This window comes from Colius striatus, chromosome 3 (genome assembly GCF_028858725.1).
Source record: "Colius striatus isolate bColStr4 chromosome 3, bColStr4.1.hap1, whole genome shotgun sequence".
NCBI classification, from domain to species: domain Eukaryota; kingdom Metazoa; phylum Chordata; class Aves; order Coliiformes; family Coliidae; genus Colius; species Colius striatus.
Window position 1 is genome coordinate 38,657,722 of NC_084761.1, and position 14,038 is coordinate 38,671,759.

At 45.0% G+C, this 14,038-nt stretch overlaps 1 protein-coding gene across 1 annotated transcript in view; it reads left to right on the forward strand.

Moving 5' to 3' along the window:
- SCD5 (stearoyl-CoA desaturase 5) overlaps positions 1 to 14,038 on the forward strand; it is a 39,276-nt gene that overhangs the window by 16,779 nt on the left and 8,459 nt on the right. The window contains exon 2 of the mRNA XM_061992155.1: positions 5,702 to 5,832. Coding sequence (XP_061848139.1) covers positions 5,702 to 5,832 — 131 coding nt within the window. The remainder of the gene's footprint in view (positions 1 to 5,701; positions 5,833 to 14,038) is intronic.

Here is a 14,038-nt window from a genome sequence, read left to right on the forward strand (position 1 = left end):
GAATTGTTCTTAAGCCAATGTGTTCAGATAAATAGGACAAAAAATGAGCTTGACCAGAACTAAGTTCCTCTAATCATTGCTTTGTGCAGATAGCAGTTCAAAGAGAACCATAGCCAGCTGAAATCCTCTAAAACTGTGTAAACCTGGGGCTCAACCACCTGTCCAGGCCAAGCTAGCCGTTGTTCTGGGGAGCAGCAGGCATTCCCACACCATTCTAGGAGCTAGGGAGGATAATTCTGTAGCAGAAGCAGGAGCGAAGGCCCAAGAAGACACTGCAGACCAGTGTAACTCCTTGCCATACAGTGCCACAGTATCCTGAAGGTACACAGGTATGTGAGGATGACACATGCCTAATAGCGTGGGTATCTGCATTAGCAGAGTGAACCTGAACTCCCACACTGAACATGGTAATTGGATCTGATACTGAGAAGGAGCTGAGTTTGGGTTTGCATGTGACAGAAGAGCCCTGCTGCATGTGTAAGGTGGATCACAGAGCCATGTAGTCCATGCCGGGATGCATTCCCAGCCCAGTGGCACACTTCAGCTCCATGCCAGGCAGATGACTCCCTGCCAGCAGCTCAGGGAAGCAGATACTTTGCACTGCCTCCAGTCCATGAGTGAGGCAAAACTGAATAACAGATCAGAAAATTGCTAAAAAAGGATCTTTCTCCTCTCCCTCTTTCTTCTGTATGAAACTGAGCTGCACAGCTCTGGATAGCTTTTCACAACACCAGAAATACCAGCCTTAAAACATTAATGTCCTTCACATATCTTTTCATTGGATGCTACATTTTCTCTCTCCAGCTTTTTCTGTGGTTGTAGCTTTTGCTTTTCCATTTTCTTACTCTTGAAGTCCTCATTCCACTATTTTCTTTTTTTTTTTTCTTTCTTCTTTTACTTTGATGTTAACATGACACAAGGTCTTCTCAGGTGGCTTTAGCGCTCCTGCTCAAGCCTGCTGTACTGTTGGCAGAACTCATGCCCTGGCTGTTTTACACACTGCTCCTGACTGCCCAGCAGCTCTGTGTACTCTATCCCCAGGCTAGTGAGCTCTCACCCACCACTTTTCTAGCCATATCTTCCTTATGCCTCAAGCATCTCCTGTTTCACAAGCAGTCTTCTCAGTGCGGTCAGTGCTGGGGCTGGCTTGGCCACTCAGTGAGCACAACCCCATGGAAGTACCTCTTGGCCTTATAGCTGAGCATCTTGGGGGAATGGGGATGCTTCCAGCTTGCTGTTCTTCCTTTACATCCATCATCAAAGGCTGCTAACAACCTCCTCCATCATGCTTCAACACAGCCCTCTTCAAGCTGCGGTCCTGCCAGTCCTGCAGCATCAGTTGAGGGAAGAAGTGGTACATTTTTCCTCCACAACAAGATGGTCATCTGTGCTCTTAATTTCAGAGTCTCTGGTACTTGTGGCAACCTGTGGTTGTGTGTGAAGCAAACATATATGGATAGCATAGCTCAGTCTTAAGTTTTTGTGTTAAGTTTGAAATGCTATGGTTTCCTTCTGGGTGTTATTTTTGCATTGATGAGTGAGCCCAGTTGCACAGTTAGCTCACGAAAACTAGCAGAAGGCCTAATCTGACTATTTTACCCGCTTCTCTTTGTACGTTAAGTACCTCACTAAATTAAGAACCGTATCATTAACTGTTGGGATTCCAGGTTGTTTATTGGTACTTGTGGGTTTTTTTTCCCTTTTTCTGCAATAGCTGTGGTGGTTTTTTTACCCTGTATTACTTATCAGACCTGTTTAGTTACAGATCTAAGAGATCAGTATAAGGAGAAATTGCTATTAACTGAGCAGCTTTTGTCCAAAGTGTGATCCTTTTATGTTTCGTGGAAATGTTTATTCCACTCCCACACACTCCCCACCCTCCAAAAGTGAGCCAGGTAGGTAAGTAGTGTCTCATTTCTCATTTAGTTACTGTAGCTGTGGCTAATTAATGTAAAACCAAATAGTTCAAAGTCTGATTCTTGGTTTGAGTTCATAATTTATTCTGCAAAGGAAAGCTTGAGACTTGTCTTTATATGGCAAATATTTGTCTTCTTTACTATTTGTACATTGTGAATTAGTGTCCAAGTGATATTTTCAGGCACCCTAGTTCCTGAAAGAACCACAGAAATCTGACATCACCATACAGTGCATTCGTCTGACAGGATTTGTTAGCCACAAAATTCACGAGTAATTTCTTTTGTTTGTTTATTTCTGGGGATGTTTCAGCCCTCAGAATTTATTTTAGGAAAATTCTTGCTGTCATGATTCCTCCTCTGCAAAGCCAAAAAATAGGCATCTTGTGTGGGTGTTTTAGGTGGATCAAGGTGGCAGTGGCTAAGGCTGCTAAGTGTGGAGAGGGCAGGAGGACAGCCCTTGTGGATGTGGCCCTGGGAAAGCCCATTTTAATCAGGACAGCATGTTTCTGGGAGATTCTGGTGGTATCTGGCACTTGGTTGGCCTTTCTGCCTCTCTGCTTGCCAAGCCACACAGGCAAGAGCTGGCTTGTGTCTGACCATGGCAAGAGCCCAGCATGCCTACTGCTAGACAGCATCCCCTGCTTCTGCTGGGGCACACCACCAGCCAGGCCCTGGCATAAAGTACAACTGAGCTTGCCTGCTCATGGTTGACTGCTGGAGCCATGCTGCCTGTGAGGCTCCCTGTGCAGCAACAGGACTCCTGCAGAAATGATAGAGATTAATCTTCCTTCTGTTTGTGAGCCAGGGCTTCCTGGGAACTGTGGATTGGGAATGATGCTGGAAGGTGCTATTCAAAAAGGTGTGGACAGAGGGTAGCATGTAGACCCAGGACTCTAGACCCCAGACCTCCTTCTGCTCTGCTGCAAGGCTGATGGTGTGGAGTGGGCAGAATGAAAGCATGTCTGTCATGCTGAGCTCTGTAAGAGCTGAATCACCAAGTGGCATAAATTGCTTGTATTCAATGTAGCTATTCCATGTGGTCTGTGCATTATCTCTCACTCAACCTCATTCCTGCACTGGACAGAGAAGGAAGGCAAAATCAGCCTTAATGTTGCATAGGTTTCATTCTACCCAGTTATCTTTGATTCTGTTTTTAAGCAGTCAGTCATAATCAAGATGGATGGATTCCTTGAGAATCACTTGGGCAACTAAACGATTTGTTGCTTTGAAGTGGAAAAAAGCCCTATCTTTGTGCATTAGGGATGCAAAGAGACTACTGAAGATGGGGTATTTCAGCCCCTGTGACTAGCATGCTGTTAACAAGTCATAAAGCTCACAGACAATATGTTCTTGTAATGATTCAGGACTACAACCTTAATATTTTTATGTCAGCTGGATAATGTCAAAGATCCATTTCCATAATTACACTCATTTGAGCTTTATATAGTGATGTTTCTGCACAATTCAACATCATATATAGAAAATGACAGGATGGGTTTTCCGTATTTTCACAGAAGTTGAATCCTTGCAGCTGACAAGGCATGTGCAAGACTGCAGCAGACACCAGAGTGTGAGTTGTTGCAGTGTCGGCATTTTTACCAAGCTGAGAATAATCCATACATTCAACAAAATCTGTAAATGATGTGCAGAGAGACTGCATGATTTTCAGTTAATTTCAGTACCTCCCTTCAGGAAGCAGGCAGAAATCTGAATTTGGCGATAGACTTCAGCACACTGGACACAACTGCACAGAGGAGTCTTTTCTGAGAGTAGCTTGAACACTGCAGCTTGCTGAAAAGAATTGCCTGTTCAGTGATGGGGTCTGAAGTTAGTTTTAAAGATGCATAATCTTTACTAGGATCATTCTGACTCCATATGTCTGATGCATTTTGTGAGAGACTTCGGGTTTTCCAGGAGATTACAGGAGTTTGGGCCATGTATGTAACATGAAACAGCTTGGATACATCTGTTTTTGATGGATCCACCAGTGGAGTGGATAAGGTCCTTTTACTCCTTTAGTCTGCAGGGGTGACAGTCAACATAAAGTATGGTTGCCATTGTTTTACCAATATCTTTCTGTTATGTTTTCTCTTAGATCATGTAATTTCAAGCACTGTGAGTTGTGAGTTGATAGAGGACACAGTAGATGCTCACCGAGATATACATATTTTTGTTTTCTTTTTTGCAAAGATAGATGTTTTTCCATTATGTACTGGGAAAAGCTGATTGTGAGTTCTTTCTAGCCACTATGTGTCTAACAGGGTTCCTTGCTGGACAAGACTGTTGTATAGACACAGACACAAAAATTTCCTTCTTGGGGACAGGGTTTTCCTGTTTGTTCATGTAACTCTAGGTATTTGAAATAGACCATTCTAACCAAAACATGCCTCTGTGTAGAGCAGCTAACAGCACATTGCTTCAGATGTAGAAATAGATTTTAAATTGTCCTGTAATATTCTTATTGTTTGAATCTACTCTTGTTCTAATTTTACATTTATAAAATGAGCCCATACTTTTTAGGCACAGTGTGAGAAACTGATACCTATGGGAGGGAGACGTAAGAGCCTATATAGCATGACAGATGGGTAGTTTTGGGTAGTCTGAATGTGAGTAGTGACTTGTCCCAGTTTTATTTAGGACAAGTCCCAGTTTATATATGTATGTATAATATGTATGTACTATCTATATATAGTATCATATATATATTTTTTGTATAATATGTCTGAGCCACTCCCATTTTCCTTCTGGTGTCTATCCAGAAGGAGTTGTAGTGCACTGTTCTTCCAACACTTCCCCATAGTCTCCTTTTTTGTTGCAAGTCAAAACAACTCAGGCTATGAATCATCTGTCACACGGGAATTCAAAGACACTAGAGACAAAAACATTGAGCACATCAAAGGAGAAGTGATCAGTGTATAGCTTGAGCAGGAAGACCCAGGTCCACTGCCTTGCTCTGCTGCCCCAGCCAGTCATTTTTTTCTCCCTGCCCCTGGAAATGCGAGATTGACCAGTGTGAGCATGACCCCTGCTGAAAGGATGGCCAGAGGTGTACCGATGCTGCGGTGAGGCTCAGGGGGTGTAGGGGAATCATTTTAAGCATGATGGGGTGCACTGCAGAACACATGTGCTTAGATGATGTGTCTAGCCTGGATCCAGTGTGGTGAGGAAGGAACAGACCTGCTCCCTTGTTCTGTTGTTCTGTTTCTGGGAAAAACAAGTTTACTTGGCCAATATTTTAATTAAGGGAAGGAAAAGCAGGTCCTGAAACTGAGGGTGAACGCTCTGCTTCCTGGTGCATTTTTATTACTAAGTCATGAGCTCTGCATGACAAAAATTTTTATTGTGAAAACTCTGGCACAGCTCATACCTTTAGGGAGTGGGACAATGCTTCTAAACTAACTGACAGATCGGACTCAAGTAAAGACCTGTCTAGAGGAGGCTGACAGTGTCCTGTTAGAAGAATTGTTGCTACTCTTCTGATGAATGAGGTCTTGTTTTCCACTGTACTTGGTGAAGGCGCAGTGTGTAAGCGTATTTTGGCATGGTGCTTCAGTGCTGCTAAGCACTTGTGAACAACGCACTGGTTACATCTGGAGAGGTGGGAAGGGAACATGTCCCTGGGACTGCTGGGTAGAGGTGGGCTGAGAACCTCACCTGTCTGCCCAGCCTTCTGAGTGACTGCAGGCATCGGAAGGCAGGGGCAAGGTTCACCTTTACAGCAAAGAAAACAGGCATAATGACAGTTGGCCCTGGCACATCCAGTGTTTTATTTTTGTGTCTTTCAGCATATTTCTGTTTCCTGATGACGGCCCTGGGTGTGACAGCTGGTGCACATCGCCTGTGGAGTCACCGTTCCTACAAAGCCAAGCTGCCTTTGAGGATCTTTCTGGCTGCAGCTAACTCCATGGCTTTCCAGGTGGGGTTGTGGTTGCCCATCCAGATTCTTGGTCTCCAGGCAGCTTTCTTTCCTGTCCAGGGAGCCTCTCAGTTTAGAGACAGCAAAAGACGTTTGCTGATAACACACACTGCTCTCTCAGGGAATGCAGAGCCCCTTTAACCACCCCCATAACAGTACGTATTAGACCATCCAGGAGTAATTACTTAAGGACCAAGTTGAACTTCACCAGATCAGGGGCTCAACATCCCAGCAGTTTGGAAGGGCCAAATAGATGCAAATATGCATGCATCAAAGTCTCTCTGTCCATCCAGGCAGCTGGGGATTTTGACATACCCAGAAAGGAGAGAAAAGATACCTTCACAGTCTTAACTTACCTCTGTTTTATGCAGTGTTTTTCGGCAGTAAAAATGAAAATACATTTGTGAAGAAGCTTGTCCCTAGCTCTGTACTTACTGATAATCAACTGTATACCTCAAAAATGTTTGTGTAACACCCAACTGGTGACAGGAGTCGGCTTGACAGGATCTTCTTGACATGAATTTAGTTACTCCATTGGCTTTCAAAAAAGAGATGTGAACCCATACTAACATTAAACTTCTCTGTCTTGGCTGCCTTAACCTTTGTGGCATCAAGCACCATGTGTATGTTGTGCTATGAGTTTTCAGTTTTTCCCCTTCAGTCCAGAAAGACTTCTTGTTGATATAGCTTGATAGAGGACGAAGAGTCCTTTTATCCACTTATGTACTCTTCATTTGTCATCTTTGATTAATCTCTTTTTTTTTAATTAGTGTTGTAAATCCTTCTAGATGTTAAAAAGAGCACAATGCTTTCACTTGAACATGGGAATGTGTCCATTTTGACTATAACCTTACATTATTCTGAGCTACCTTCCAGCTGCTTTGTGCTGCTCAGTTCCTTGCAGGCTTTACAAGCCCTTTGCACAGCATGTTAACTTTTTTGAGTTTTGAGAGCTCTCTGGTACTGTCCTATTTTTCACCTGCTTATCTTTCATAAGCAACTTAAATGAATGTGTCAAGCTGTTTGCAGTGAGCCTGCATGTTGGCATTTCACTGCTTTTTGCTCCCCTCTTGCTATGGATTTTGCTTTCAAGTGCATTGGCCTCCTCGTTGGTTTTGGCTGAGGACATGGTGTGATTGTGAGGCAGGAAAGAACTTCAAAGTACCTTCAAGCCACCTTTGTGCCTTTGTATCAGAAAGAAAAAAAAAAGGCCAAATCAGCCACTAAGTTTTAAGTAGTCTAAAGCCTGCTCCTACTCACACTAGCATCCGTTGCCTGATAAAGGCTGTTTTCACCACTACAAACAGTGAATGAGTTTTCAGGTCCTTCTCCTTCATGTTGGCTTTGGGAGGAGGAGATAGCATTGGATATAACCTCAGCATCCCTGAAAAAAAAACCAACTTCTTAAAGGGCAGGGGAAACATTGACTTTGTGACATGCCATACTTTCTGTGAAATACCACAGATGCAGACATTTTTGCTCTGTTGCCCAGTGCATTGTTTTTATGTTTGGAGTATGATGAGCCGTGTTTCTTCTCTCCATCTAGAGTGAAGCTTTCACAACTTTAAAAGACTATGCTTCTTGCTGTCACATGTCTATTTCAAAAATAGGTAATACATGGTTATGTACACCTGATGTCCTAGTGTTTCAGCATCTCAATTGGGACTTACTGGTGTCTCTTCTGCTAACTGTGTTACTCCTGGCCATCTCTGTGAAACAAGCTGAGTTTTTCAGCTGAGGTGGTGCTGTGAGTGTTTGCACACAGCAACAGTAGTTGTACGGAATTTTCTGTGAGCACACCGAGTTTGTTACACAGCCCAGTTTGTTGCCACATTTTGGTTTGCAGTTTTATCAAGATCCCCGCTAATAAAACCTCTTGTCTACATCATCGTCATAGCATTATGTTGTTACTCTCTGCTTTGAAAGAAATTTCACTCCTGTGTTTACCTGAAACTTGATCAAGAGGGATGTGTTCCTGAAAAACAGTTGCTATTCATATGCTTGGAGAATATTTACCCATGCTGTGCTCCAGTTCTTGATGTGTAATAATACAACTAATAGGAGCTGTAGCAAACTGCAAGGGATCCTTTGCAATCAGGTACTGATGACTGAGGAATAGTTTATTGATCAATAGTCTCCCTTGAAAAATTATTTCTGGTTAGGAAAGAGGACCTTTTCTAGCTGTGCTTTTTGTATAACCCTGTTTTATTTTTAAATTACTTAACCTTGGTGTTTTCCAGTCTTCTAGATATTCCCACTGAAGCCACTTGAAGCAGGGTAGGGGCTCTCTTTCCCTTTGATTTCTCTGCAGGAAAAAAAAAAATGGCAACAAGGTAAAGACCTCCTCTTGTTCTCACTAAGGAGTTGGTGACTTCCTTTGCCTCATTCAGTTTACGTTGTTCTGTTGTGTAGTGGGATAGTTAAGGTGTGACATACTGGAGCACAGTTGAGGGGCTGATCTTTACTGACACTTCTCAATGGCTTAGATGAGCCAGTGCTGCAGAAAAATGTTCCTCTCATCCCCACTCCCAGCATGGCTCCTTCTCCACACGATAACTGCAACAAGCCCCTCTTTGAAGTTCCTTGAAAAAGACATCCTGAGGATCACCAGCTTTGCAGACAGCCAGCTCATCACACTGCTCCTATCAGTATTACCCACACTGAATGACACATGCCTTGGGAACCAGTAACACAGATCGGCCATGTCCCTGGGCTTGAGAGGGCTGGAAGCCAACAGCCTCTTGAGAGTTACCATCATCAGACTGCCCTGGTCCAGTGTCCTCTCTGGGTGCTTGCTGTCCAAAGGTGGACACTGGGCTGGAGGGACCAGGTGCATATATGTTCACATGTTTATGACCAGGCCACAGGCAAGCTTGCATATTTATTTTCAGGGCACTACTGTGCAGAGGAAGTAATTTTTGGCATCCTTTTTCTAAGCTTGTTTTGGCTGGTTACCACTGATGCCCTCCAGGCACAAATGCAATGCTGAAAACGGGACAGAGCTTGTCGAACACTACATGTGCCTTTTCCTCACCTAAACAGGGGCTGAACTTGCTCGGCCTTTTGGAGGGATTTGTCTCTCACAGTTAGAGCAGCACGTCCCTTTAAACCACTGCTCTGTCTGCAGAGATATGTACAAGAGCACACTCTTCCAGTACTTAAAGGGAGCCTACAGGAAAGATGGAGAGAGACTATCAGGTACCATAGCAATAGGATGAAGGGTAGTGGTTTTAAACTGAAAGAGGGTAGATTTAGATTATGAAGAAATTCCTTACTCTGTGGGTAGTGAGGCACTGGCCCAGGTTGCTCAGGAAAGCCATGAATGGCCCCTCTCTGGAAGTGTTCAGGTTGGATAAACAACTGGTCCAGTGGAAGGTGTCCCTGCCCATGACGGGGAAGGTCATATTGGAAGATCTTTAAGGTGTCTTCCAATCCAAATTATTATATGATTTATAATAATCATATAATTCATTTATTGGCGCCCAACGTGGGGCCCGCAGGGTTGAAATAAGACACAGTAGGCTGAAAGAATTGTCACAATGTTGATGTATTTGCTTAACTGCTGTTGGCCCATAATTTGTCATATGCACTATGTATTCTCTCTGATAGTGTTTATGTCCTTTGGAAAAGGGACGAAAGCACTCGTTCTGATATACTGGTTGTTACTGGCTTATGGTATGGTTGTATCACTGGGTATGGAGCTAGGCCAATACTTGTACATGACTGGGTTGGCATTTCTGCAACTTGGACATTTATTTTCAGAAGGTAGTGACAGTAATGACACTCAGTTCATGGGTAAAATGGAGGGACGTAATTTTTCCATTTTTTCCATCCTCCCTTACTCATTCAAGTTAACTGCAATAGCTTTTGACAATTCAGAATGCACTTGGGATGTCCCAGCCATTGTGGTTTTATTGTTCTGTCCTCTAGGTAGGGTGTTTTTCTTGGGTAGAGTTGTGAAATGTGTTTTCCAGACTGTTATGAGGTTGGGCAGCTATGGAGGGATATGAACAATATGAACAGGTATTGGAAGAGTTTTTTACTTGTACAGATTAGGAATGCCACCCTAGCAACCACTGTAGCTACTCAAACTGATGCTGTTGCTGCCCTAACTCCAACAGCAGACACTGATCCTGAATCAGAGGATCAACCTGTGGCAGTGTCAGTTGCTCCTGTCCAGAAAAAGAAACACATAAAAAAATCAGTTCGCCTTGGGAGGGATGAAGATGAACCAGTGTGATCACGGGAACGGGAGGAAGAGTCAGAGCCAGAGCCAGAGATAATCACCCGATCCTTGTCCCTGAGCGAACTGCGAGAAGTGTGAAAAGATTACAGCCGTCACCCAGGTGAGCACATTATCACTTGGATGCTCCGATGCTGGGAAAATGGAGCCCACAGTTTGGACTTAGAGGGCAAAGAAGCCAGGCAGTTGGGCTCCTTGTCCCAGGATGGGGGCATTGATAAGGCTATGGGAAGACCGTCACAAACCCTCAGCCTCTGGAGGCGACTTTTGTTGGGTGTGAAGGAAAGATACCCCTTCAAGGAAGATATTACAAGCCCCCCAACTAAGTGGACCACCATGGAGAAAGGCATTCAATATTTGAGGGAGTTAGCTGTGCTGGAGATTATTTATAATGACTATGCACCCACAGACCCAGATGAAATTCAATGCACACGAGTTATGTGGCGAAAGTTCCTACGAAGTGCACCACCAAGCTATGCCAGTTCATTGGCAGTTGTCTCCTGGAAAGAAGATGAGAGGCAAACGGTGGAACAACTAGCCGCTCAACTTTGGCAATATGAAGAAAATGTGTCTTGTTCCCTACAGGCTGTTGTGTCAGCTGTAGAGAAAATGTCACGGAAGTTTGACCAATTCATGTCTCGCTCTCCACCTGCCAGTACTCCAGCTTTTAAGAATAAGCGTCCCCGTGCTCAAGAGCAGGAACATAAGGAGTATACACCCCAGGATGTTTCGCGGTCCCATCCACAGGACCAAGGAGAGAATATGAGCAAGTGGGATAGGCCACCTACCCCATCTACTCCAAGAGCACAGGCACAGGAGTTGCGTAAAGGAAGGGTTTAAAGAAGTAACTCTCCTTGGAGGAATGTCGCTCCAGTTTCCAGTGAGCAACCCCCTAGACAAGATAGGAGGGTTGATTTCAATTCTGATTCCCTCGAGGGGACCTCTGGTGTTTCCTGGGAAACAGTAAATGATGACTGCGATGACCAGTATTAGGGAGGCCCTGCCTCCAGCCAGATGGAGGAAAGGGATAATCGGGTTTATTGGACTGTGTGGATTCGTTGGCCTGGCACATCAAATCCACAAGAATACAAGGCTTTAGTGGACACCGGTGCACAATGTACTCTGATGCCATCAAATTTTAAAGGGACAGAATCCATTTGTATTTCTGGAGTGACAGGGGGATCTCAACAGCTATCTGTATTAAAAGCTCAAGTGAGTCTGACTGGCACAAATTGGCACAAGCACCCTATTGTGACAGGCCCCAAAGCTCCATGCATCTTAGGTATAGATTATCTTAAGAGAGGATATTTTAAGGACCCAAAAGGATACAGATGGGCCTTTGGTGTGGCTGCAGTGGAGGCAGAAGAGATTGAACAATTATCCAGCATGCCTGGCCTTTCAGAGGACCCTTCTGTTGTGGGTTTGCTGAAGGTTGAGGAGCAACAGGTACCAATTGCAACCACAACAGTGCACCGTCGGCAATATCGCACCAACAGAGACTCAGTGATTCCCATTCATAAGTTGATTCGCCAATTGGAGAGCCAAGGGGTGATCAGCAAAACTCATTCACCCTTTAACAGCCCTATATGGCCGGTACAAAAGTCTACTGGAGAGTGGAGACTGACAGTAGACTATCGTGGCCTGAATGAAGTCACGCCACCTCTGAGTGCAGCCGTGCCAGACATGTTGGAACTCCAATACGAATTGGAGTCCAAGGCAGCCAAATGGTATGCCACCATTGATATTGCCAATGCATTCTTCTCAATCCCTTTAGCAAAAGAGAGCAGGCCTCAGTTTGCTTTCACTTGGAGAGGCGTGCAGTATACTTGGAATCGACTGCCTCAGGGGTGGAAACACAGCCCCACCATCTGCCATGGACTGATCCAGGCCACGCTGGAGGAGGGTGAGGCCCCAGAACATCTGCAATACATTGATGATATTGTGGTGTGGGGTGACTCAGACGTGGAAGTCCTTGATAAAGGAAAGAAAATAATTCAAATTCTTCTAAAGGCTGGCTTTGCCATTAAATGCAGTAAAGTCAAAGGACCTGCACAGGAGATCCAGTTTTTAGGAGTAAAATGGCAGGATGGACGTCGTCATATTCCAATAGAGGTGATAAACAAGATTGCAGCCATGTCTCCACCAACTAACAAAAAGGAAACACAAGCTTTCCTAGGTGTTGTGGGTTTTTGGAGAATGCATATTCCAAATTACAGTATGATTGTTAGCCCCCTCTACCGTGTGACACGGAAGAAGAATGATTTTGAATGGGGTCCTGAGCAGCAACAAAGTTTTGTACAAATTAAATAGGAGATTGTTCATGCGATGGCACTTGGGCCAGTCCGGACAGGACCAGATGTTAAAAATGTGCTCTACATCGCAGCTGGGGAGAATGGCCCTACTTGGAGACTTTGGCAGAGAGCACCTGGGGAGGGTTGAGGCCGACCCCTCGGGTTCTGGAGTCGGGGATACAGAGGATCCGAGGCCCGATACACTCCAACCGAGAAGGAGATACTGGCAGCATATGAAGGAGTTCAAGCTGCATCAGAAGTGATTGGCACAGAAACACAACTTTTCCTAGCACCTCGACTGCCGGTGCTGGGCTGGATGTTCAAGGGGAAGGCATTCCCTACGCATCATGCAACTGATGCTACATGGAGTAAGTGGATCGCACTGATCACACAACGAGCTCGCATAGGGAAGCCTAGTCACCCTGGGATCCTGGAGGTGATCACAAACTGGCCAGAGTGTGAAGATGGTGAAATATCACCAGAGAAGGTGACACGTGTTGACGAGGCCCCATCGTATGATGAACTGTCAGAAGATGAGAAGCGGTATGCCCTGTTTACTGATGGCTCTTGTTGCCTTGTGGGAAGGCATCGAAGATGGAAGGCAGCTGTATGGAGTCCCCTACGCAAAATTTCAGAAGCTGCAGAAGGAGAGAGTGAATCCAGCCAGTTTGCAGAGGTAAAAGCCATCCAGTTGGCTTTAGACATGGCTGAACGGGAAAAATGGCCAAGGATCTACCTCTACACTGATTCGTGGATGGTGGCAAACGCTCTGTGGGGATGGCTACAGCAATGGAGACAAAACAACTGGCAACGATGGGGCAAACCCGTCTGGGCTGCTCCACTATGGCAGGACATTGCTGCTCAAATGGAGAAACTAGTTGTGAAGGTGCGCCATGTAGATGCTCATGTACCCAAAAAGCGGGCCACAGAAGAACATCTGCATAACCAGCAAGCTGACAAGGCTGCTAAGATTTCTCAGATAGATCTGGATTTGCGACATAAGGGGGAGTTATTTTTAGCTCGATGGGCCCATGATACCTCAGGTCATCAAGGCAGAGATGCTACCTATAAATGGGCTCGCGATCGAGGGGTGGACTTAACCTTGGACACTATTGCACAGGTTATCCATGAGTGTGAGACGTGCTACAATTAAACAAGCAAAACGATTGAAGCCCATATGGTATGGAGGACGATGGCAGAAATACAAATACGGAGAGGCCTAGCAGATTGATTACATCACACTGCCACAGACTCGCCAAGGCAAATGCCATGTGCTCACAATGGTGGAGGCGACCACCGGCTGGTTGGAAACGTATCCTGTGTCTCATGCCACTGCCCGGAGCACCATCCAGGGCCTTGAAAGGAAAGTGCTCTGGCGACATGGCACCCCAGAAAGAATTGAGTCAGACAATGGGACGCACTTCAGGAACAACCTCATAGATGCCTGGGCATTGAATGGGTTTATCATATTCCCTATCATGCACCAGCCTCAGGAAAAGTTGAGAGATACAATGGGTTATTGAAAACCACACTGAAAGCGATGGGAGGTGGAACTTTCAAGCATTGGGATACACACTTGGAAAAGGCCACCTGGTTAGTCAACTCTAGAGGATCTGTCAATCGAGCTGGCCCTGCCCAATCAGGACCCTTACATATTGTAGAAGGGGACAAA